Source organism: Coregonus clupeaformis, chromosome 21 (genome assembly GCF_020615455.1).
Source record: "Coregonus clupeaformis isolate EN_2021a chromosome 21, ASM2061545v1, whole genome shotgun sequence".
NCBI classification, from domain to species: domain Eukaryota; kingdom Metazoa; phylum Chordata; class Actinopteri; order Salmoniformes; family Salmonidae; genus Coregonus; species Coregonus clupeaformis.
This window is the reverse complement of record NC_059212.1, coordinates 37,602,411-37,628,264: the sequence shown is the minus strand read 5'-3', so window position 1 is coordinate 37,628,264 and position 25,854 is coordinate 37,602,411. Positions and strand designations below refer to the sequence as shown.

General features: G+C 44.5%; 1 protein-coding gene across 4 annotated transcripts in view; it reads left to right on the top strand.

The window, feature by feature from the left end:
• Nucleotides 1-4,744: 4,744 nt before the first annotated feature.
• LOC121535530 (CUGBP Elav-like family member 5) overlaps nucleotides 4,745-25,854 on the top strand; it is a 60,268-nt gene continuing 39,158 nt past the window's right edge. For all 4 annotated transcript variants that reach the window (XM_041842694.2, XM_041842693.2, XM_041842691.2 and 1 more), the window contains exons 1-2: nucleotides 4,745-5,189; nucleotides 5,920-6,002. In XM_041842694.2, the coding sequence (XP_041698628.1) occupies nucleotides 4,859-5,189; nucleotides 5,920-6,002 (414 nt within the window). In that variant the 5' untranslated portion in view covers nucleotides 4,745-4,858. The remainder of the gene's footprint in view (nucleotides 5,190-5,919; nucleotides 6,003-25,854) is intronic.

The window sequence follows — 25,854 nt, the reverse complement described above, 5'->3', positions numbered from 1 at the left end:
GCAATTCGACAAAGTTCAATGTTTGTGGCCAAATCCCCTCCAAGTAAATAGTGGCTTTTTTAAACAACTCTGAACCATGGATTACAGTTTCTCCTGGCCCATAGACTACTTTCAGGGTAAGGAACCATCTTACTGGCTATTAACTGTAAAAAAGTTAACTATCCCTTAATTGAATTTACAAATCAATCATTGCACATAGGGCTTAATGGTCAAAGATTTCTTATTAAATTGAATCTGATAAGCTGTTCACATAAATATTTAGGACCCCCAACCCCTAACTGTTATGTTGCTTTCCCTCCAAAGATGCTGTCAGGAAGCACTTCCCGGGTGCAACAAAGGGACAAGTGGGAACAGCTTAACCGTAAAATGGCTGACGAGAAGCGATGAGAGAAGAAAATTCAATAAATAGGATTAAATTACATTTCTTTTAGTGTTTTGTGTCGTTTGTTCTAATGTTTTATTACCAAGACTACAAGTATTACTGAAATAATGTTCCGGTATTATACGCACAGTTGAAGTCTGAAGTTTACATACACTAAGTTGACTGTGCCTTTAAACAGCTTGGAAAATTCCAGAAAATGATGTCATGGCTTTAGAAGCTTCTGATAGGCTAATTGACATCATTTGAATCAATTGGAGGTGTACCTGTGGATGTATTTCAAGGCCTACCTTCAAACTCAGTGCCTCTTTGCTTGACATCATGGGAAAATCAATCAGCCAAGACCTCAGAAAATGAATTGTAGACCTCCACAAGTCTGGTTCATCCTTGGGAGCATTGTCCAAACGCCTGAAGGTACCACCTTCATCTGTACAAACAATAGTACGCAAGTATAAACACCATGAGACCACGCAGCCGTCATACCGCTCAGGAAGGAGACGCGTTCTGTCTCCTAGAGATTAACGTACTTTGGTGCGAAAAGTGCAAATCAATCCTAGAACAACAGCAAAGGACCTTGTGAAAATGCTGGAGGAAACAGGTACAAAAGTATCTATATCCACAGTAAAACGAGTCCTATATCGACATAACTTGAAAGGCCGCTCAGCAAGGAAGAAGCCACTGCTCCAAAACCGCCATAAAAAAGCCAGAGTACGGTTTGCAACTGCACATGGGGACAAAGATCGTACTTTTTGGAGAAATGTCCTCTGGTCTGATGAAACAAAAATATAACTGTTTGGCCATAATGACCATCGTTATGTTTGGAGGAAAAAGGGGAACGCTTGCAAGCTGAAGAACACCATCCCAACCTTGAAGCACAGGGGTGGCAGCATCATGCTGTGGGGGTGCTTTGCTGCAGGAAGGACTGGTGCACTTCACAAAATAGATGGCATCATGAGGAAGGAAAATTGTTGATATAGCCGAATCCACTAATTTGAAGGGGTGTCCACATACTTTTGTATATATAGTTTATGTGTAAATAACATTTTAGTAGACGCTCTTATCCAAAGCGACTTACAGTTAGTGAGTGCATACATTTTCCATACTGTCCCCCCGTGGGAATTGAACCCACAACCCTGGCGTTGCAAGCGCCATGCTCTACCAACTGAGCTACAGTCACATATATGAAAACTGACAATTCTTGTATATTTTAACATATACAGTGGCTTGCAAAAGTATTCACCCCCCTTGGCATTTTTCCTATTTTGTTGCCTTACAACCTGGAATTAAAATTGATTTTTTGGGGGGTTTACATCATTTGATTTACACAACATGCCTACCACTTTGAGGATGCAAAATATTTTATATTGTGAAACAAACAAGAAATAAGACAAAAAACAGAAAACTTGAGCGTGCATAACTATTCACTTTAAGTCATACCACATATTCTCAATTGGATTGAGGTCTGGGCTTTGACTAGGCCATTCCAAGACATTTAAATGTTTCCCCTTAAACCACTCGAGTGTTGCTTTAGCAGTATGCTTAGGGTCATTGTCCTGCTGGAAGGTGAACCTCCGTCCCAGTCTCAAATCTCTGGAAGACTGAAAGGTTTCCCTCAAGAATTTCCCTGTATTTAGCGCCATCCATCATTCCTTCAATTCTGACCAGTTTACCAGTCCCTGCCGATGAAAAACATCCCCACAGCGTGATGCTGCCAACACCATGCTTCACTGTGGGGATGGTGTTCTCTGGGTGATGAGAGGTGTTGGGTTTGCGCCAGACATAGCATTTTCCTTGATGGCCAAAAAGCTCAATTTTAGTCTCATCTGACCAGAGTACCTTCTTCCATATGTTTGGGGAGTCTCCCACATGTCTTTTGGCGAACACCAAACGTGTTTGCTTATTCTGTTCTTTAAGTAATGGCTTTTTTCTGGCCACTCTTCCGTAAAGCCCAGCTCTGTGGAGTGTATGGCTTAAAGTGGTCCTATGGACAGATACTCCAATCTCCGCTGTGGAGCTTTGCAGCTCCCTCAGGGTTATCTTTGGTCTCTTTGTTGCCTTTCTGATTAATGCCCTCCTTGCCTGGTCTGTGAGTTTTGGTGGGCGGCCCTCTCTTGGCAGGTTTGTTGTCGTGCCATATTCTTTCAATTTTTTAATAACGGATTGAATGGTGCTCCATGGGATGTTCAAAGTTTCTGATTTGTTTTTATAACCCAACCCTGATCTGTACTTCTCCACAACTTTGGAGAGCTCCTTGGTCTTCACGGTGCCGCTTGCTTGGTGGTGCCCCTTGCTTAGTGGTGTTGCAGACTCTGGGGCCTTTCAGAACAGGTGTATCTGGGAACTGGGATCATGTGACAGATCATGTGACACTTAGATTGCACACAGGTGGACTTTATTTAACTAATTATGTGACTTCTGAAGTGAATTGGTTGCACCAGATCTTATTTAGGGGCTTCATAGCAAAGGGGGTGAATACATATGCACGCACCACTTTTCCGTTTTTTTTTTTTCATTTCACTTCACCAATTTCAACTATTTTGTTAATGTCCATTACATGAAATCCAAATAAAAATCCATTTAAATTACAGGTTGAAATGCAACAAAATAGGAAAAACTCCAAGGGGGATGAATACTTTTGCAAGGCACTGTATGTACTTATATGTGCTTATATGTGTGGATACATATATAAGCATATATGGGCATATATGCTTCCACCATATATGCCCATATACAACATATAAGTAATATACATATATTGCCATATATTACTTTTCCATATGGGAGGCGGGGTTTATGACTTGGTGGCTTGGTAACTCGTGACAACCATGAGCTGGCATTAACATTTCTAAAGTGAGTAATATGACTTTAAATGATAGCAAAATTCATAATAATTAGAAATGCTCCCTATAAGTAGGTAAACTGTCGTGCAAAATAAAAAAGGGGCATACATAACCTGCATTTGCTTGCATCTACCCTCCACTACCCCACTGACTGTACTTCAGTGGGGTTAGCTGAAGGGAGGACGGCTCATAATAATGTCTGGAAGAGAGCGAATGGAATGGCATCAAACACGTGGAAAGCATGTGTTTGATGTACTTGATATACCATTCCACTGATTCAGACAGTACCACGAGCCCGTCCTCCCCAATTTAGGTGCCACCAACCTCCTGTGCTGTACTTGTTTAGCAGCATATGGTAACCACATTGAAATGTATCCATAGTTGGTAGACAGTTGTTATTAAATCAGCTTTCCTTACATCAGCGAAAAGTGCACAAGAAAGTATTAAATAGATTTGTTAGATGCTACCACCCCCTCCCCAAATAAATCTCTGTGGCAGCATGGAACCAATATTGCGAGGATGTTTAGCTAACAGGTGTGAAACACAGACAGGTGTGTGTGCAAAGCAAAAACATGCCATGGAATCCATGTTTGCTTTCGATTTGTGCAGGGGGGTACCTTCATTCGTATGAAAAGTGTCGCTAACAGTACAGTCATCTTTTTTTTTTTATGTTTGTGCCTTTTTAAGGCTTCATCAATTAATTAATCAATCAACTAATCAATCTATCCATCATTCAATCATTTATAGGATAAGTTGCCTACATGGTTCTACTATCTGTCAAGTCTTTTGAGATCAGTGGTGTTTAAATAAATTAGACAAGAGAAAGTCTGGAGGGTGGAGGCTCTGTATACTGCACAGTTAGTATAGTATATATTATACTGTATAGTTTAACTTAGTATCGTATAATGTTACCGAATTGCCTTCCTATACTGTAGTAGTTTTAATCACAATTGTACCTCCAAATATCCACCTCAAGGAGTCACTCAAGAACCACCAATTCTGGTTACTGCAATGAAGTTAATGGCATAGTTTCCTTTCCTCTCATCGCCTAACCCCTATTAGGCTACCACGGATGGGTGAAGGTGGGTGACTATAAAGGTTGTTTCTATTCTTGGTCAAGTGATATCTCTGTCAAATCCTCTCAGATGAAAGCAGGCAAGGAAAGGAAGCCTTCTATTGGGATATGATATCAACCTGTTTAAATTTCATCCAACTTTATTCAAAGAGCATTTACACTTCTCGATGTATTTCACACACAAAAAATGTACTAAAGGGAAATAAAACATAGATGAAAAACAGTGTAGAAGTGTTTTTCTAAATAACTCATAATAATGAAATAGTTAAAGGGGTGAAAAACTAAGAGCACTTCTGATGAAATCAGAGGCTGATCACAGGTGCAGTTCATCATCATCTCCAGCATGTGTCGCTCAACCACCAACGTTTCTCGAACACTCTTCAACCCACTCCTTCCACCAAACCAGAGCGTGAAGAAGACAGGTGCCATTTGGGAATTGGGACAGAACAAGCCCGTGTGTGTTTCCATCTGAGTGCATCGCTCTCTCTTTCTCAGTAGCCTACTAGTGTGTGTGCGTGTCTCAGTGTGTGTTGTCACTCTCCTCCAACCTACTCCCCGCTCAGCATGGCCAGATTTACACAGAGTGAAAGCAGAAGGCATCAGCAGCAGCCGCCTCATCCCGCCCACGTCAACCTGCTTCTACAGCAGCCGCTCTTACTTATCCCTCATCAGCATCAGCTCGATCACAGCCCGGTTCCGAAGCCCATGAACGGTCCCGAAATCGTCTCCATGCACACAGACAGCGGCGCCATGAAAGACCAGGACGCCATCAAGCTCTTCATTGGACAGATACCGCGGAACCTCGATGAAAAAGACCTGAAACCTCTCTTCGAGCAGTTTGGGAAAATCCACGAATTGTCTGTTCTGAAAGACCGATACACAGGCATGCATAAAGGTAGCGTTTATGTCGCCCCTGCGCATTCCCTTACAGATGGTCGTTACATTGTAATTAGGCTACTGTATTATTAAGATGTAATTGTCATCCGTATGACACGCAATAGTCATTCAATTTGTGTTCCTTTTTGTGATAGATTGACTCTCATCATCTATTCTCTTTCGTGATGTCTGTAATGCAATAATGTGTTAGCCTACGCACCTTGTACTGAAAAGCCCATATGACTTGCAGAATAAGGTTGGATATAGGCTTAACATTATGACTGTAATTTCCCCATAATAATAGCATATCTGTTTTATTTTGGTTACACGCACCCACTACATTGGGGTTCTTCTCATCTCGATGTCTTCTCTCTTTTAGTGCGTAGGACTAGCATGTTCATATGAGTTCATATAAGTAAAATGCAAGTTGGTCTCACAGCTAAAGGCTCGTTACACTTCCCAACACTTTTTTTCTTGCCCTAATTATTACACGCCAATGTTTACAGTTTGCCCCAGCTGCGCGCATAACATAGCGTTTATCCCCGCGCCATCGCAGTGTCATGATGCAAACGAAAATAGGGATTATTTTTGCAGAACATCGGAACGTGTGTGTGTGTGTGTGTGAGAGAGAGAGAGAGAGAGAGAGAGAGAGAGAGAGAGAGAGAGAGGGCACTTATGTGAGCAAGCTGCATTCATGTGTGTGTCTGTGAGTGTGTGACTAACCCTTGTTGGTCTGTTTTGATTGACAGGTTGTGCGTTTCTCACCTACTGTGCCAGGGAGTCTGCCATCAAAGCCCAGAATGCATTGCATGAGCAGAAAACCCTACCTGGGGTGAGTACTCCACCGCCTGAATACTGCCAGGGTTTTATATGGAATGAGAGATGGTGTGAAAGCTTTTCCCCAAATACCTCTGGGAGTTGCCAATTCCTTTCAGATTGCGGAGAATGAGAAAGAGGATAGAGGAGAGTAGAGAGAAAGGAGTAAGAGAGAGAAACGAGTGAGAGAGAGAGAATGGGGAGTGAGAGAGAAAGAGAGAGGACTGTACAAACAGCAGTGAACAGAGCCATGTAGACAGCTTCAGGCTGTTCACTCAGTGAGACATGTATGGAGAGAGCGAGAGAGAGAGAGAAAGGGGAAGAGAGGGGGAGGGGAAGAGAGATTGGGGAGGGTGAAAGGGAGAGGAGAGGGAAGGAATGACAGAGAGAGAGAGAGAGAGAGAGAGAGAGAGAGAGAGAGAGAGAAACTGAAGAGTGAATCAGATAGCGAGAGAAAGCAGACAAGAAAAAAAGAGCTGGAGGAAAAGGATGAGGGAGGGATGAGAGAGAGAGAGAGAGAGAGAGAGGGGGGATGGGGAGAGAGAAAGAGGGATGGTGGGATGGGGAGAGGTTGGAGGGGAGGGATGAGAGAGGGAGGGATGGAGTGAGGTTGGAGGGGAGGGATGAGAGAGGGAGGGATGAGAGAGGGAGGGATAGGGAGAGGTTGGAGGGGAGGGATGGAGTGAGGTTGGAGGGGAGGGATGAGAGAGGGAGGGATGAGAGAGGGAGGGATAGGGAGAGGTTGGAGGGGAGGGATGAGAGAGGGAGGGATGGAGTGAGGTTTGCACCTGCTTTGTATGGGTACTCCTGTTGTTCCTGCCTTTTATATACCTGCCTGTGTGTGAGTGTGTGTGTGTGTGGACATGTTTACCTGTGTTTGTGTGTGTGTGTGTGTGTGGCTGTGTGTGGCTGTGCTTGTTGTAGGTCATTGCCAAGTGGCAGCAGTGTAGAGTGAAGCATAATGTTAGATAAAACAATGTAATTCTGCTCCTCTGCTTTCCAGCCCACTACCCATACAGATAGAAAGAGGGAGGGAGAGAGGGAGGGAGAGAGAGAGAGCGAGAGATAGAGAGAGGGGGAGAGAGAGAGAGAGAGAGAGAGAGAGAGAGAGAGAGAGAGAGAGAGAGAGAGAGAGAGAGAGAGAGAGAGAGAGAGAGAGAGAGAGAGAGAGAGAGAGAGAGAGAGAGAGAGAGAGAGAGAGAGAGAGAGAGAGAGAGAGAGAGAGAGAGAGAGAGAGAGGGGAGAAGCAAAGGGAGGAGGCAGAGAGACTCACTCACTCACTCACTCACTCACATAGCCTACTGTACTAGATGGGAAGTTAGATTGTGTCATATGAAATACTACAAAAGGGCCAACCCCAAACACAGCATGAGATGACCAATATAACAGCTTGCTTTTCTTACACCCACTAACCCATATTGATGCCCCTCCTGTCTCTCCCTGTCTTTCTCTCTCCCTGTCTTTCTCTCTCCCTGTCTTTCTCTCTCTCTCTCTCTCTCTCTCTCTCTCTCTCTCTCTCTCTCTCTCTCGCTCTCTCGCTGTCTCCCTGTCTCTCTCCCTCGTTTGGTCGCGCTCTCTCTCTCTCTCTCTCTCTCTCTCTCTCTCTCTCTCTCTCTCTCTCTCTCTCTCTCTCTCTCTCTCGCTCTCTCGCTGTCTCCCTGTCTCTCTCTCTCTCTCTGTCGCTCTCTCTCTCTCTCTCTCTCTCTCTCTCTCTCTCTCTCTCTCTCTGTCACTCTCTCAGTGTTGTAACGATGTGCAAATATACTGAACAATATAAGCGCAACATGTAAAGTGTTGGTTCCATGTTTCATAAGCTGAAATAAAAGATCCCAGAAATGTTCCATACGCACAAAAAGCTTATTTCTCTCAGATTGTGTGCACACATTTGTTTAGTGAGCATTTCTCCTTTGCCAAGATAATCCATCCACGTGACAGGTGTGGCATATCAAGAAGCTGATTACACAGCATGATCATTACACAGGTGCACCTTGTGCTGGGGACAATAAAAGGCCACTAAAATGTGCAGTTTTGTCAGACAACACAATGCCACAGATGTCTCAAGTTTTGAGGGAGTGTGCAATTGGCATGCTGACTGTAGGAATGTCCACCAGAGCTGTCGCCAGATAATTTACTGTTCATTTCTTTACCATAAGCCGTCTCCAACATCGTTTTAGAGGATTTGGCAGCACGTCTAACCGGCCTCATAACCACAGACCACGTGTATCCACGCCAGTCCAGGAACTCCACATCTGGCTTCTTCACCTGCGGGATCGTCTGACCACCCGGACAGCTGATGAAATTGAGGAGTATTTCTGTCTGTAATAAAGCCCTTTTGTGGGGAAAAACTCATTCTGATTGGCTGGGCCTGGCTCCCAGGTGGGTGGGCATGGTTCCCAAGTGGGTGGGCCTATGCCCTCCCAGGCTCCCCCCCATGGCTGCGCCCCTGCCCAGTCATGTGAAATCCATAGATTAGGGCCTAATGAATTTATTTCAATTGACTGATTTCCTTAGATGAACGGTAACTTAGTAAAATTATTGAAATTGTTGCATGTTGCGTTTATATTTTTGTTCAGTATAGTTGAAGTACAAAAGGGAAAATAAATAAACATAAATATGGGTTGTATTTACAATGGTGTTTGTTCTTCACTGGTTGCCCTTTTCTTGTGGCAACAGCTCACAAATATTGCTGCTCTGATTGCACACTGTGGTATTTCACCCAATAGATATGGAAGTTTATCAAAATTGGATTTGTTTTCGAATTCTTTGTGGGTCTGTGTTCTCTGAGGGAAATACAGTGGGGGAAAAAAGTATTTAGTCAGCCACCAATTGTGCAAGTTCTCCCACTTAAAAAGATGAGAGAGGCCTGTAATTTTCATCATAGGTACACGTCAACTATGACAGAAAAATTGAGGAAATTTTTTCCAGAAAATCACATTGTAGGATTTTTAAAGAATTTATTTGCAAATTATGGTGGAAAATAAGTAGTTGATCACCTACAAACAAGCAGGATTTCTGGCTCTCACAGACCTGTAACTTCTTCTTTAAGAGGCTCCTCTGTCCTCCACTCGTTACCTGTATTAATGGCACCTGTTTGAACTTGTTATCAGTATAAAAGACACCTGTCCACAACCTCAAACAGTCACACTCCAAACTCCACTATGGCCAAGACCAAAGAGCTGTCAAAGGACACCAGAAACAAAATTGTAGACCTGCACCAGGCTGGGAAGACTGAATCTGCAATAGGTAAGCAGCTTGGTTTGAAGAAATCAACTGTGGGAGCAAGGAAATGGAAGACATACAAGACCACTGATAATCTCCCTCGATCTGGGGCTCCACGCAAGATCTCACCACGTGGGGTCAAAATGATCACAAGAACAGTGAGCAAAAATCCCAGAACCACACGGGGGGACCTAGTGAATGACCTGCAGAGAGCTGGGACCAAAGTAACAAAGCCTACCATCAGTAACACACTACGCCGCCAGGGACTCAAATCCTGCAGTGCCAGACGTGTCCCCCTGCTTAAGCCAGTACATGTCCAGGCCCGTCTGAAGTTTGCTAGAGTGCATTTGGATGATCCAGAAGAGGATTGGGAGAATGTCATATGGTCAGATGACACCAAAATATAACTTTTTGGTAAAAACTCAACTCGTCGTGTTTGGAGGACAAAGAATGCTGAGTTGCATCCAAAGAACACCATACCTACTGTGAAGCATGGGGGTGGAAACATCATGCTTTGGGGCTGTTTTTCTGCAAAGGGACCAGGACGACTGATCCGTGTAAAGGAAAGAATGAATGGGGCCATGTATCGTGAGATTTTGAGTGAAAACCTCCTTCCATCAGCAAGGGCATTGAAGATGAAACGTGGCTGGGTCTTTCAGCATGACAATGATCCCAAACACACCGCCCGGGCAACGAAGGAGTGGCTTCGTAAGAAGCATTTTAAGGTCCTGAAGTGGCCTAGCCAGTCTCCAGATCTCAACCCCATAGAAAATATTTGGAGGGAGTTGAAAGTCCGTGTTGCCCAGCGACAGACCCAAAACATCACTGCTCTAGAGGAGATCTGCATGGAGGAATGGGCCAAAATACCAGCAACAGTGTGTGAAAACCTTGTGAAGACTTACAGAAAACATTTGACCTGTGTCATTGCCAACAAAGGGTATATAACAAAGTATTGAGAAACTTTTGTTATTGACCAAATACTTATTTTCCACCATAATTTGCAAATAAATTCATTAAAAATCCTACAATGTGATTTTCTGGAAAAAATAATCTCATTTTGTCTGTCATAGTTGACGTGTACCTATGATGAAAATTACAGGCCTCTCTCATCTTTTGTGAGAACTTGCACAATTGGTGGCTGACTAAATACTTTTTTTCCCCACTGAATGTGTCTCTAATATGATCATACATTTGGCAGGAGTTTAGGAAGTGCAGCTCAGTTTCCACCTCATTTTGTGGGCAGTGTGCACATAGCCTGTCTTCTCTTGAGAGCCAGGTCTGCCTATGGCGGCCTTTCTCAATAGGAAGGCTATGCTCACTGAGTTTGTACATAGTCAAAGCTTTCCTTAAGTTTGGGTCAGTCACAGTGGTCAGGTATTCTGAAACTTTGTACTGTCTGTTTATGGCCAAATAGCATTCTAGTTTGCTCTGTTGTTTTGTTAATTCTTTCCAATGTGTCAAGTAATTATCTTTTAGTTTTCTTATGATTTGGTTCAGTCTAATTGTGTTGCTGTCTTGGGGCTCTGTGGAGTCTATTTGTGTTTGTGAACAGAGCCCCAGTACCAGACTCCCTAGGGGACTCTTCTCCAGGTTAATCTCTCAGTAGGTGATGGCTATGTTATGGAAGGTTTGGGAATCGCTTCCTTTTAGGTGGTTGAATAATTTAATGGTTCTTTTCTGGCCTAATTCTGCTCTGCATACATTATTTGGTGTTTTACGTTGTACACTGAGGATATTTTTGCAGAATTCTGCATGCAGATTCTCAATTTGGTGTTTGTCCCATTTTGTGAATTCTTGGTTGGTGAACGGACCCCAGACCTCACAACCATAAAGGGCAATGGGTTCTATAACTGATTCAAGTATTTTTAGCCAGATCCTAATTGGTATGTCAAATGTTATGTTCCTTTTGATGTCGTAGAAGGCCCTTCTTGCCTTGTCTCTCAGATCGTTCACAGCTTTGTGGAAGTTACCTGTGACGTTGATGTTTAGGCCGAGGTATGTATCGTTTTTTGTGTGCTCTAGGGCAACGGTGTCTAGATGGAATTTGTATATTTGTGGTCCTGGCAACTGGACCTTTTTTGGAACACCATTATTTTTGTCTTACTGAGATTTACTGTCAGGGCCCAGGTCTGACAGAATCTGTGCAGAAGATCTAGGTGCTGCTCTAGGTCCTCCTTGGTTGGTGACAGAAGCACCAGATCATCAGCAAAAAGTAGACATTTGACTTCAGATTCTTGTAGGGTGAGGCCGGGTGCTGCAGACTGTTCTAGTGCCCTCGCCAATTCTAGTGCCCTCGCCAATTCATTTTTAATATTTTAATATTTGTATATATGTTGAAGAGGGTGGGGCTTAAGCTGCATCCCTGTCTCACACCACGGCCCTGTGTGTTTTTTTTGCCAATTTTAACCACACACTTGTGTACATGGATTTTATATTGTCGTATGTTTTTCCCCCAACACCACATTCCATCAATTTGTATAGCAGATCCTAATGCCAAATTGAGTCAAAAGCATTTTTGAAATCAACAAAGCATGAGAAGACTTTGCCTTTGTTTTGGTTTGTCTGTCGTTGTGCCCTTGAGCAAAGCACTTAACCCTAATTGCTCCTGAAAGTCGCTCTGGATGAGAGCGTCTGCTAAATGACTAAAATGTAATGTAAAAATGTTTGTTTGTCCATAAGGGTGTGCAGGGTGAATATGTGGTCTGTCATACGGTAATTTGGTAAAAAGCCAATTTGGCGTTTGCTCAGTACATTGTTTTCACTGAGGAAATGTACGAGTCTGCTGTTAATAATAATGCAGAGGATTTTCCCAAGGTTGCTGTTGACGCATATCCCATGGTAGTTATTGGGGTCAAATTTGTCTCCACGTTTGTGGATTGGGGTGATCAGTCCTTGGTTCCAAATTTTGGGGAAGATGTAAGAGCTGAGGATGATGTTAAAGTATAGCCAATTGAAATTTGTGGTATGTGTATTTTATAATTTCATTTAATCTCTTTCTCTCTCTCTATCGCTCACTCTCTCTCTCCTTCTCTCTCTCTCACTATCTCTCGTTCTTTCTTTTTTTCTTTCTCTCTCTCTCTCTCTCTCTCTCTCTCTCTCTCTCTCTCTCTCTCCCAATATCTCTCAATTCAATTCAAAGGGCTTTATTTGCATGGGAAACGTGTTTACATTGCCAAAGCAAGTGAAATAGATAATAAACAAAAGTGAAATAAACAAAAAAAAATGAACAGTAAACATTACACAAAAGTTACCCCAAAAAATAAAGACATTTCAAATGTCATATTACAGTTGAAGTCGGAAGTTTACATACACCTTAGCCAAATACATTTAAACTCAGTTCTTCACAATTCCCTAGTAAAAATTCCCTGTCTTAGGTCAGTTAGGATCACCACTTTATTTTAAGAATGTGAAATGTCAGAATAGTAGAGAGAATGATTTATTTCAGCTTTTGTTTCATTCATCACATTCCCAGTGGGTCAGAAGTTTACATAAAATGTAAATGTAAATGTACATACACTCAATTAGTATTTGGTAGCATTGCCTTTAAATTGTTTAACTTGGGTCAAATGTTTTGGGTAGCCTTCCACAAGCTTCCCACAATAAGTTGGGTGAATTTTGGCCCATTCCTCCTGACAGAGCTGGTGTAACTGAGTCAGGTTTGTAGGCCTCCTTGCTCGCACATGCTTTTTCAGTTCTGCTCACAAATGTCCTATAGGATTGAGGTCAGGGCTTTGCGATGGCCACTCCAATACCTTGACTTTGTTGTCCTTAAGCCATTTTGGCACAACTTTGGAAGTATGCTTGGGGTCATTGTCCATTTGGAACACCCATTTGCGACCAAGCTTTAACTTCCTGACTGATGTCTTAATATAATAAGCCATTTAGCAGACGCTTTTATCCAAAGCGACTTACAGTCATGCGTGCATAATTTTTTTGTTTGTTTTGTGTATGGGTGGTCCCAGGGATCGAACCCACTACCTTGGCGTTACAAGCGTTACAAGCACCGTGCTCTACCAGCTGAGCTACAGAGGATCACATCTTGAGATGTTGCTTCAATATATCCACATAATATTCCTTCCTCATGATGGCATCTATTTTGTGAAGTGCACCAGTCCCGTGCTTCACGGTTGGGATGGTGTTCTTCGGCTTGCAAGTGTCCCCCCTTTTTCCTCCAAACATAACGATGGTCATTATGGCCAAACAGTTCTATTTTTGTTTAGTACGCAAGTATAAACACCATGGGACGACGCAGCCGTCATACCGCTCAGGAAGGAGACGCGTCCTGTCTCATTGAGATGAACGTACTTTGGTGCGAAAAGTCAGACCAGAGGACATTTCTCCAAAAAGTACGATCTTTGTCCCTATGTGCAGTTGCAAACCGTAGTCTGGCTTTTTTATGGCGGTTTTGGAGCAGTGGCTTCTTCCTTGCTGAGCGGCCTTTCAGGTTATGTCGATATAGGACTTGTTTTACTGTGGATATAGATACTTTTGTACCTGTTTCCTCCAGCATCTTCACAGGGTCCTTTGCTGTTGTTCTGGGATTTATTTGCACTTTTCGCACCAAAGTACGTTCATCTCAATGAGACAGAACGCGTCTCCTTCCTGAGCGGTATGACGGCTGCGTGGTCCCATGGTGTTTATACTTGCGTACTATTGTTTGTACAGATGAAGGTGGTACCTTCAGGCATTTGGAAATTGCTCCCAAGGATGAACCAGACTTGTGGAGGTCTACATTTCTTTTTCTGAGGTCTTGGCTGATTTCTTTTGATTTTCCCATGATGTCAAGCAAAGGGGCACTGAGTTTGAAGGTAGGCCTTGAAATACATCCACAGGTACACCTCCAATTGACTCAAATGATGTCAATTAGCCTATCAGAAGCTTCTAAAGCCATGACATCATTTTCTGGAATTTTCCAAGCTGTTTAAAGGTACAGTCAACTTAGTGTATGTAAACCTCTGACCCACTGGAATTGTGATACAGTGAATTATAAGTGAAATAATCTGTCTGTAAACAATTGTTGGAAAAATTACTTGTGTCATGCACAAAGTAGATGATCTAACCGACTTGCCAAAACTATAGTTTGTTAACAAGAAATGTGTGGAGTGGTTGAAAAACGAGTTTGAATGACTCCAACTTAAGTGTATGTAAACTTCCGACTTCAACTGTATGTACAGTGAGGGAAAAAAGTATTTGATCCCCTGCTGATTTTGTACATTTTTTTTTTAATGGTAGGTTTATTTGAACAGTGAGAGACAGAATAACAACAAAGAAATCCAGAAAAACGCATGTAAAAAATGTTATAAATTGATTTGCATTTTAATGAGGAAATAAGTATTTGACCCCCTCTCAATCAGAAAGATTTCTGGCTCCCAGGTGTCTTTTATACAGGTAACGAGCTGAGATTAGGAGCACACTCTTAAAGGGAGTGCTCCTAATCTCATCTTTGTTACCTGTATAAAAGACACCTGTCCACAGAAGCAATCAATCAATCAGATTCCAAACTCTCCACCATGGCCAAGACGAAAGAGCTCTATAAGGATGTCAGGGACAAGATGGTAGACCTACACAAGGCTGGAATGGGCTACAAGACCATCGCCAAGCAGCTTGGTGAGAAGGTGACAACAGTTGGTGCGATTATTCGCAAATGGAAGAAACACAAAATAACTGTAAATCTCCCTTGGCCTGGGGCTCCATGCAAAATCTCACCTCGTGGAGTTGCAATGATCATGAGGAGGATCTTGTCAATGATCTCAAGGCAGCTGAGACCATAGTCACCAAGAAAACAATTGGTAACACACTACGCCGTGAAGGACTGAAATCCTGCAGCGCCCGCAATGTCCCCCTGCTCAAGAAAGCACATATACAGGCCCGTCTGAAGTTTGCCAATGAACATCTGAATGATTCAGAGGAGAACTGGGTGAAAGTGTTGTGGTCAGATGAGACCAAAATCGCGCTCTTTGTTATCAACTCAACTCGCTGTGTTTGGAGGAGGAGGAGGAATGCTGCCTATGACCCCAAGAACACCATTCCCACCGTCAAACATGGAGGTGGAAACATTATGCTTTGGGGGTGTTTTTCTGCTAAGGGGACAGGACAACTTCACCGCATCAAAGGGACGATGGACAGGGCCATGTACCGTCAAATCTTGAGTGAGAACCTCCTTCCCTCAGCCAGGGCATTGAAAATGGGTCGTGGATGGGTATTCCAGCATGACAATGACCCAAAACACACGGCCAAGGCAACAAAGGAGTGGCTCAAAAAGAAGCACATTAAGGTCCTGGAGTGGCCTAGCCAGTCTCCAGACCTTAATCCCATAGAAAATCTGTGGAGGGAGCTGAAGGTTCGAGTTGCCAAACGTCAGCCTCGAAACCTTAATGACCTGGAGAAGATCTGCAAAGAGGAGTGGGACAAAATCCCTCCTGAGATGTGTGCAAACCTGGTGGCCAACTACAAGAAACGTCTGACATTTGTGATTGCCAACAAGGGTTTTGCCACCAAGTACTAAGTCATGTTTTGCAGAGGGGTCAAATACTTATTTCCCTCATTAAAATGCAAATCAATTTATAACATTTTTGACATGCGTTTTTCTGGATTTTTTTGTTGTTATTCTCTCTCACTGTTCAAATAAACCTACCATGAAAATTATAGACTGATCATGTCTTTGTCAGTGGGTAAACGTACAAAATCAGCAGGGGATCAAATACTTTTTTCCCTCACTGTATATACACAGTGTTGTAACGATGTGCTAATAGATAAAGTACAAAAGAGAAAATAAATAAACATAAATATAGGTTGTATTTACAGTGGTGTTTGTTCTTCACTGGTTGCCCTTTTCTTGTGGCAACAGGTCACAAATCTTGCTGCTGTGATGGCTCACTGTGGTACTGAGTCTGTACATAGTCAAAGATGTCCTTAATTTTGGGTCATTCACAGTGGTCAGGTATTCTGCCACTGTGTACTCTCTGTTTAGGGCCAAATAGCATTCTAGTTTGCTCTGTTATTTTTTTGTAAATTCTTTCCAATGTGTCAAGTAATTATCTTTTTGTTTTCTCATGATTTTTGTTTTCTCTCTCTAGCTCTCTTTTTCTCACCCCACTCTTCCTCACAAATCCTAGCTCTCCACTCTCTCCCGTGTGTCTGTGTGCGTGTGTCTGTGTGCGTGTGTCTGTGTGCGTGTGTCTGTGTGCGTGTGTCTGTGTGCGTGTGCTCGCGTGCCAAGGAGGTTTTCACTCGTCTCTAATTGCCATTTCTCTTTCTCTCACATCCTTCTCTCCTTTCGCTGGTGGAGTGACAGCTTCATCAGAAATAATTAGCTGTTTGGACTGTGCAGCTGCATACCTCTCTCCCGCTTTCATTCATCTGCGACGTTGTAATGCAAAATTAATTACGGTAAATAATAGATTTGGTTGGGTGTAGGTTAGAAAGACAGACTGCCAATTAAACAAGTGTTTAGTGTGCGATTGACAACGACGCTTTGCCAGTGAAAAGGCATGGGAAAGATTATTTTAAATAATACTTTTTTTAATGGCATAGATAGACACAGGGGAGGTATAATTTCAAAAAGCGTATTCAAAATGGCGAATAAGGTTTTGTTGTGAAGATTAACACACACACGCACACACACACACACACACACACACACACACACACACACACACACACACACACACACACACACACACACACACACAGGTTCATTTGAACAGTGTGCGGCCAGTAATTATCTGTCTGTGTCTTACCAAGTCTTTGTGTATTGTTGACATTATTCACAATCTATTGTGGACTAGGCCGTGGCAATTCTGGCCCACATTGATGAATTCACAACCTGGGCCAGGCCACCATGCTATGGTAGAGCCCCCATGAGCGGTGTCACTGTGATCTACGCTCCCCTTGCAACTTGTGCGCCCATTAATCCGGTGCACGGAAACAGATTAGACACTACTTAGTGTTCCACATGGGATCGTTACTCTGACGGAATTGCTCTCAAAAGACACAGGTGACGACACAGGGATATAATGTGTGTGTGTGTGTTAATGGGTTCTACTTCAGAATCCCTCTCTGTTACTCTACACTTTTACAGCACAGTAAACTCATGATAAGAGCACAACATTGGATATGATATGTACACTATGTCCAAACTGCATTTGAGTGCATGGGAATTCACCTTCACTTAATTCTCTATATGTGCTCCAGATATCAGCATACTGTAGTTTATTGCACAGCAGTACACATTCACAGCAATCCCAAGCCATTGCATTTAACAGGAGTGGGAGTCTCTTAGCAGCAAGTAGTAACCACACCACTGTTCCTCCACACAACATTCCCCTCTCCTGACCAGCTCCCCCCTCTCGTCCACCCCCCCCCACCTCCTCCTCTCCCTACCAGCTCCCACCTCTCCCCCCACTCTCCCTACCAGCTCACTCCCCCCACCACACCCCCCTCTCCCTACTAGCTCCCCCTCCTCCTTCTCCCCCCACCACACCCCCCTCTCCCTACTAGCTCACCCCTCCTCCTTCTCCCCCCACCACATCCCCTCTCCCTACCAGCTCACCCCTCCTCCTTCCCCCCACCACACCCCCCTCTCCCTACCAGCTCACCCCTCCTCCTTCTCCCCCCACCACATCCCCTCTCCCTACCAGCTCACCCCTCCTCCTTCCCCCCCACCACACCCCCCTCTCCCTACCAGCTCACCCCCTCCTCCTCCTCCTTCCCCCACCACATCCCCCTCTCCCTACCAGCTCACCCCTCCTCCTCCCCCCCACCACATCCCCCTCTCCCTACCAGCTCACCCCTCCTCCTTCCCCCCACCACATCCCCCCTCTCCCTACCAGCTCACCCCCTCCTCCTCCTCCTTCCCCCCCACCACATTCCCCTCTCCCTACCAGCTCACCCCTCCTCCTTCCCCCCACCACATTCCCCTCTCCCTACCAGCTCCCCCCTCCTCCTTCCCCCCACCACATCCCCCTCTCCCTACCAGCTCACCCCTCCTCCTCCTCCTTCCCCCCACCACATTCCCCTCTCCCTACCAGCTCCCCCCTCCTCCTTCCCCCCACCACAACCCCCTCTCCCTACCAGCTCGCCCCTCCTCCTCCCCCCACCACATCCCCCTCTCCCTACCAGCTCACCCCTCCTCCTTCCCCCCACCACATCCCCCTCTCCCTACCAGCTCACCCCTCCTCCTTCCCCCCACCACATCCCCTCTCCCTACCAGCTCACCCCTCCTCCTTCCCCCCCCACCACTACCCCCTCTCCCTACCAGCTCACCCCTCCTCCTCTCCCCACCACACCCCCCTCTCCCTACCAGCTCACCCCTCCTCCTTCCCCCCACCACATCCCCCCTCTCCCTACCTGCTCACCCCTCATTCTTCCCCCCACCACATCCCCCTCTCCCTACCAGCTCACCCCTCCTCCTTCCCCCACCACATCCCCCCTCTCCCCTACCAGCTCACCCCTCCTCCTTCCCCCCACCACATCCCCCCTCTCCCTACCAGCTCCCCCCTCCTCCTTCCCCCCACCACATCCCCCTCTCCCTACCAGCTCACCCCTCCTTCCCCCCACCACATCCCCCTCTCCCTACCAGCTCACCCCTCCTTCCCCACTCTTATCTCTCCATCTCTCACACAGCTGTCAGCTGTCAGTATTACAGGACCTTAATTGCCTGTTCAGAAGTCATTATGAAAGAGTGATATTTCTCCTGAAATGGGACATGGAAGGACAAGACACAAGAGCTGATGGACACTCACTCACTCACTCACCCACACCCACCCACACACTCACACACTCACACACACACACACACACACACACACACACACACACACACACACAGCCCTTCTGTGTTTAGTTCCTGATGAGGGCTATGATGACTTTGATATCTGAAAAGGGGTATGTGTGTGTTTGTGTGTGTGTGTGTGTGTTAGGGCTGCATGATTAATCGAATTCAGATCTAAACTGTGATATTGACATGCAATATCGATTTTTTTCATTTCTTTGACACGCCATTAATACAACAAAAGCTAGACTACGGTACCTCCTCCAATGAGATGCTCTAGACTCCGTTCATTCACTCTCTACATGCACAGATGATGCTGACCAACCACAAGTGCGCTCGCTCACTCTCTGCATGGCGTGCACATTCTGGCCAATCACAAGCGTCCCCGCTTAGAGCGCGCAGTTAGATGCTGGTGAGGAAAGAAAGGGCTTCACCAAAGACAAGACAGTAGGAGGTTTAGAAACTGTGGCTTCACCTCAGTGTGTCGGAAACATGAGCGCTGCTAGTGCTAATGAGAATGTTGATTTGGTGCCAAGGAAGGGTGCATATTCAGTGGTATGGCAGTTTTTCAGCTACAAGCAAACCGATGTCAACCAAATGCAAGTGTTGTGCAAAAAGTGCCTCAGAGTTTTGGCGACAACAAGAGGCAACACGACAAATATATTCAACCATTTGAAGAATAACCATCCACTACTTTACGACAATTGCGTTGTAGAAAAAAAAAAAAAAACGCCCGACAGCAGCAAAGCCCCTTGGCCACAACCAGCCATCTACGTTAAACAGGCATTGATTGCCGATGCGTTTTCAAGTGTAACGCCCTACGAAAAAACATCCCGCAGACACGGAAATCACAGAGGCTATCACCTATCACATAGCCAAAGACATGGTTCCTATTTACACAGTCAGCAAAGACGGCTTCAAGAAGATGATAAACAAGCTAGACAGGAGATACAAGATTCCATCTTGCACATATTTCTCCCAAGTCACCATCCCAACACTGTATAATATAATTAAGGGAGAAGTTGAAACATGTCGTGTTGAGACTGCAATGTTTTGGACACAGGCTGCACCTTGCAATCGGTAGGCTACGTGTTACATGTTTGTAAAGCACTTTGACTTCAACTATAAGAATGACTGAGTTGACTTTAGCATAATTACACAATCATAAGCTTCCTATTCCATCTGCAGCCTATGGCTACCTGAATAAATAATTAACTTAGGTTACTTAAGAACTCATAATGGTGAAATAGTAACTCATAATGTTATTATTAATTAATGAATAAGTGCTATGCATATAGCACACTATATTTCTATGATCATGTTAATAATGTACACTACATGACCAAAAGCTTGTCGAACATCTCATTCCAAAATCATGGGCATTAATATGGAGTTGGTCCCCCTTTGCTGCTATAACAGCCTCCACTCTTCTAGGATGGCTTTACACTAGATGTTGGAATATTGCTGCAGGGACTTGCTTCCATTCGGCCACAAGAGCATTAGTGAGGTCCGGCACTGATGTTGGGCGATTACGCCTTGGGTCGCAGTCGGCATTCCAATTCATCCCAAAGGGGTTTGATGGGGTTGAGGTCAGGCCTCTGTGCAGGCCAGTCAAGTTCTTCCACTCCGATCTCAACAAACCATTTCTGTATGGACCTCGCTTTGTGCACGGGGACATTATCATGCTGAAACAGGAAAGGGCCTTCCCCAAACTGTTGCCACATAGTTGGAAGCACATAATCATCTATAATGTCATTGTATACTGTAGTGTTAAGATTTCCCTTCATTGGAACTAAGGGGTCTAGCCCGAACCATGAAAAACAGCCCCAGACCATTATTCCTCCTCCACCAAACTTTACAGTTGGCACTATGCCTTGGGGCAGGGAGAGTTCTCCTGGCATCCGCCAAACCCAGATTAGTCCGTCGGAATGCCAGATGGTGAAGCGTGATTCATCACTCCAGAGAACGCGTTTCCACTGCTCCAGAGTCCAATGGCGGCGAGCTTTACACCACTCCAGTCGATGCTTGGCATTGCGCATTATCTTAGGCTTGTGTGGTGCTGCTCAGCCATGGAAACCCATTTCATGAAGCTCCCGACGAACAGTTATTGTGCTGACGTTGCTTCCAGAGGCAGTTTGGAACTCGGTAATGAGTGTTGGAACCGAGGACAATTTTTACGCGCTTCAGCACTCGGCGGTCTCATTCTGTGAGCTTATGTGGCCTACCACTTCGGGGCTGAGCCATTGTTGCTCCTAGATGTTTCCACTTCAGAATAACAGCACTTAAAGTTGACCGGGTCAGCTCTAGCAGGGCAGAAATTTTACGAACTGACTTGTTGGAAAGGTGGCATCATATGACAGTGCCACGTTGAAAGTCACTGAGCTCTTCAGTAAGGCCATTCTACTGCCAGTGTTTGTCTATGGAGATTGCATGGCTGTGTGCTCGATTGTATAGACCTGTCAGCAACGGGTGTTGCTGAAATAGCCTAATCCACTAATTTGAAGGGGTGTCCACATACTTTTGTATATGTAGTGTATGTTTGTTAATATGTAGGTGTAATAATCCTATCTTATCATATGTACTGTTAGTTTAATTTGTTTTGGTATTCAGTTTGCACAGTAGGTATTAATTCATATGATTTCATTTTAGAAGTGATATTCTCTACCCTGATAGTTGTTATAACCAAGTCTGATGGAATTACCAAGTTTTCACTCAAGTGTTTGAAAATCGCAATTCATAATCACAGTTGTAATGTCTGTCCAAAAAATATTTTGTCCAAATCGTGCAGCCCTAGTGTGTGTGTGTGTGTCCAGTGTGTGTGTGTGTGTCCGGTGTGTGTGTGATGTGACAGAGCCACTCCTCCCTCATATTGATTGCCATTACCTTCTCTGTCACTACTGAGTCTCTCTCTCTCTCTCTCTCTCTCTCTCTCTCTCTCTCTCTCTCTCTCTCTCTCTCTCTCTCTCTCTCTCTCTCTCTCTCTCTCTCTCTCTCTCTCTCTCTCTCTCTCTCTCTCTCTCTCTCTCTCTCTCTCTGTCTCTCTGTCTCTCTTTATCTTAGTCTCTGTCACTCTGTCTCTGTCTCTGTCTCTCTTTCTCTGTCTCTCTCTCTCTCTCTCTCTCTCTCTCTCTCTCTCTCTCTCTCTCTCTCTCTCTCTCTCTCTCTCTCTCTCTCTCTCTCTCAATTTCAATTCAATTCAAACTGTTTTATTGGCATGGGAAACATGTTTACATTGCCAAAGCAAGTGAAATAGATAATAAACAAAAGTGAAATAAACAATAGAATAATTATGTATAATAATCCCTCCCTCTTTCTCTCTCTCGCGCTCTCTCTGTCTTGCTCTGTCTCTCTGTCTGTCTTTCTCTCTCACCCTCTGTCTCTCTCTGTCTCTGTCTAGTTCTCTCTTTCTCTCTGTCTCTCTCTGTCTCTCTCTCTCTCAGTCTCTGTCTCTCAGTCTCTGTCTCTCTCTGTCTGTGTCTCTGTCTCGCTTTGTCTCTCTCTCTCAATTCAATTCAAAGGGCTTTATTGGCATAGGAAACATATGTTTACATTGCCAGAGCAAGTGAAATAGATAATAAACAAAAGTGAAATAAATTATTTAAAAAATAAACTATAAAAATGTATCTCTATCTCTCTCTCTCTCTCTCTCTTTGGCACTTTCCAAGAACACATGAAGACGTTGTAGTTGTACACACACACACACCAGACACACACACACGTACACAGGGCCGGATTACCGAACGGGCACCCAATCAAGGAAATTCTGTAGAAATGCAGGAAATTAGCTTTAAAGCTGTAACGTTTTCTCTTAGCTTCATGACAAAATGTGTAGAATAGCATTATAAAACTGAATATTTTTCTCTCTGCACCATGGCAAAATGTGTTGAATAGCAGTAAGTTAGCTGATTTCACAAAAATAACAAATTCACAAAAATTAGAGTATATATTTTGGGGGTGGGGGGCAGAGATCTGTGCCGCGGGGCCCAAATGCAGTAGTCCGGCCCTGCACACACACACACACACTTAAACACAGGCATGTTTACTATTCCTCAAAGAGATTGTGTATTAATCTACTCTATTTATTTCGATGAGCGCATTTTATCTTGCTAGGAGAAATGTTCTCTGAAGTCCAGCAGCAGCAGCAGACCCATCACTGGAAGAATCAGTCCACATCTATTATTTAACAAAGTTAAATCTGAAATATTAAGGTCCCAAAGGGCTGTAGATCAGCCTCATAACAACTGTGTTTGCAGTAGGCTGCTCACAGTTAAATACACCGCTAATACATGAAGCCCATGATGCAGAGAAGACAAACAACTCAGGGAGAGTTATGTGTACAGGGTTTACTGCAAATATGTGGAATTTCACATATCTGTTTTTGCATGGGATTCCCATTTGTTTTAGTTAGTGTAACAGTATTGCTTCCATCCCTGCTAGCCATTTCACACCGGTTATGTTAGCAACAGCTACTCTTTTTGGGAGTTTACTTTACACACAGAAGACGATACAAAGTGTGTGTGAGTTTGTGTGTGTGGTTATGTGTGTGTGCATGTGTGTGTGCATGTGTGTTGTAGTTTGAGGCTAGTTGGTATCTTAGGGCTGTGTTGTCTGTAGGTCTACAGTGTAATGTGTGTTGTAGTTTGAGGCTAGTTGGTATCTTAGGGCTGTGTTGTCTGTAGGTCTACAGTGTAATGTGTGTTGTAGTTTGAGGCTAGTTGGTATCTTAGGGCTGTGTTGTCTGTAGGTCTACAGTGTAATGTGTGTTGTAGTTTGAGGCTAGTTGGTATCTTAGGGCTGTGTTGTCTGTAGGTCTACAGTGTAATGTGTGTTGTAGTTTGAGGCTAGTTGGTATCTTAGGGCTGTGTTGTCTGTAGGTCTACAGTGTAATGTGTGTTGTAGTTTGAGGCTAGTTGGTATCTTAGGGCTGTGTTGTCTGTAGGTCTACAGTGTAATGTGTGTTGTAGTTTGAGGCTAGTTGGTATCTTAGGGCTGTGTTGTCTGTAGGTCTACAGTGTAATGTGTGTTGTAGTTTGAGGCTAGTTGGTATCTTAGGGCTGTGTTGTCTGTAGGTCTACAGTGTAATGTGTGTGTGACTATGCTTCTACACTACTGTCTCCATTTGCCTCGGCTCAGAGCTGTCTCTGCATATCACAGCTTGGCATGTTCTTATGGCAGAGATGCTTGACTGGAGAATCTCTTTTGACAGCCGTGTCAGTATCATGCCAACATACACACACACACCTACCAAGCAAGTGCTTTTTCATGCACACACAAGCTCTCGCCCACACAGAGACACATTCACACAGTCACACACACACATGCTCCTTCTCTCTCTCAGTAAGCATACAGGCCTCTCTCCTCGCCCTCACAGCTCTCTCCTCACCCTCACAGCTCTCTCCTCACCGTCACAACTCTCTCCTCACCCTCACAGCTCTCTCCTCACCCTCACAGCTCTCTCTTCACCCTCACAGCTCTCCCCTCACCCTCACAGCTCTCTCTTCACCCACACAGCTCTCTCCTCACCCTCACAGCTCTCTCCTCGCCCTCACAGCTCTCTCTTCACCCTCACAGCTCTCCCCTCGCCCTCACAGCTCTCTCTTCACCCACACAGCTCTCTCCTCACCCTCACAGCTCTCTCCTCACCCTCACAGCTCTCTCCTCACCCACACAGCTCTCTCCTGGCCCTCACAGCTCTCTCCTCACCATCACAGCTCTCTCCTTAACCACACAGCTCTCTCCTCGCCCTCTCAGCTCTCTCCTTTCCCTCACAGCTCTCTCCTCACCCTGACAGTTTTCTGTATGAATACAAACAACATAGCTAACCCTACTTGACTTCCTGTGACTATAACTCGGAAGAGGAACATGGTTGTGTGTGATTTAACAGTGTGAAAGAACAAACAGAACACGCTCAACAGGGAAACCTCCATCGCCTGGGGTCCTCCTCCATTTTACTACATCAACATTTTCTCCATACTCAGTTCCATATGTATGAATCTGAGATACGTTAAGGGGATTTGTTTCATATTGGGGTAATGATTGGTCCAATCTAGTGGAAGAATGGAGGGATGAATGAAAGACCGAAGTAGACAGAAAGGATGATAGAGAGAAGAAGAGAGATGGGGAAGAAGCAGAGTGATGGTTAATAGAGAGAAGAAGAGAGATGGGGAAGAAGCAGAGCGATGGTTAATAGAGAGGAGAAGAGAGATGGGGAAGAAGCAGAGCGATGGTTAATAGAGAGAAGAAGAGAGATGAGGAAGAAGCAGAGCGATGGTTAATAGAGAGAAGAAGAGTGATGGGGAAGAAGCAGAGCGATGGTTAATATAGAGAAGAAGAGAGATGGGGAAGAAGCAGAGCGATGGTTAATAGAGAGAAGAAGAGAGATGGGGAAGAAGTAGAGCGATGGTTAATAGAGAGAAGAAGAGAGATGGGGAAGAAGCAGAGCGATGGTTAATAGAGAGAAGAAGAGAGATGGGGAAGAAGCAGAGCGATGGTTAGTATAGAGAAGAAGAGAGATGGGGAAGAAGCAGAGCGATGGTTAATATAGAGAAGAAGAGAGATGGGGAAGAAGCAGAGCGATGGTTAATAGAGAGAAGAAGAGAGATGGGGAAGAAGCAGAGTGATGGTTAATAGAGAGAAGAAGAGAGATGGGGAAGAAGCAGAGCGATGGTTAATAGAGAGAAGAAGAGAGATGGGGAAGAAGCAGAGCGATGGTTAGTATAGAGAAGAAGAGAGATGGGGAAGAAGCAGAGCGATGGTTAATATAGAGAAGAAGAGAGATGGGGAAGAAGCAGAGCGATGGTTAATAGAGAGAAGAAGAGAGATGGGGAAGAAGCAGAGTGATGGTTAATAGAGAGAAGAAGAGAGATGGGGAAGAAGC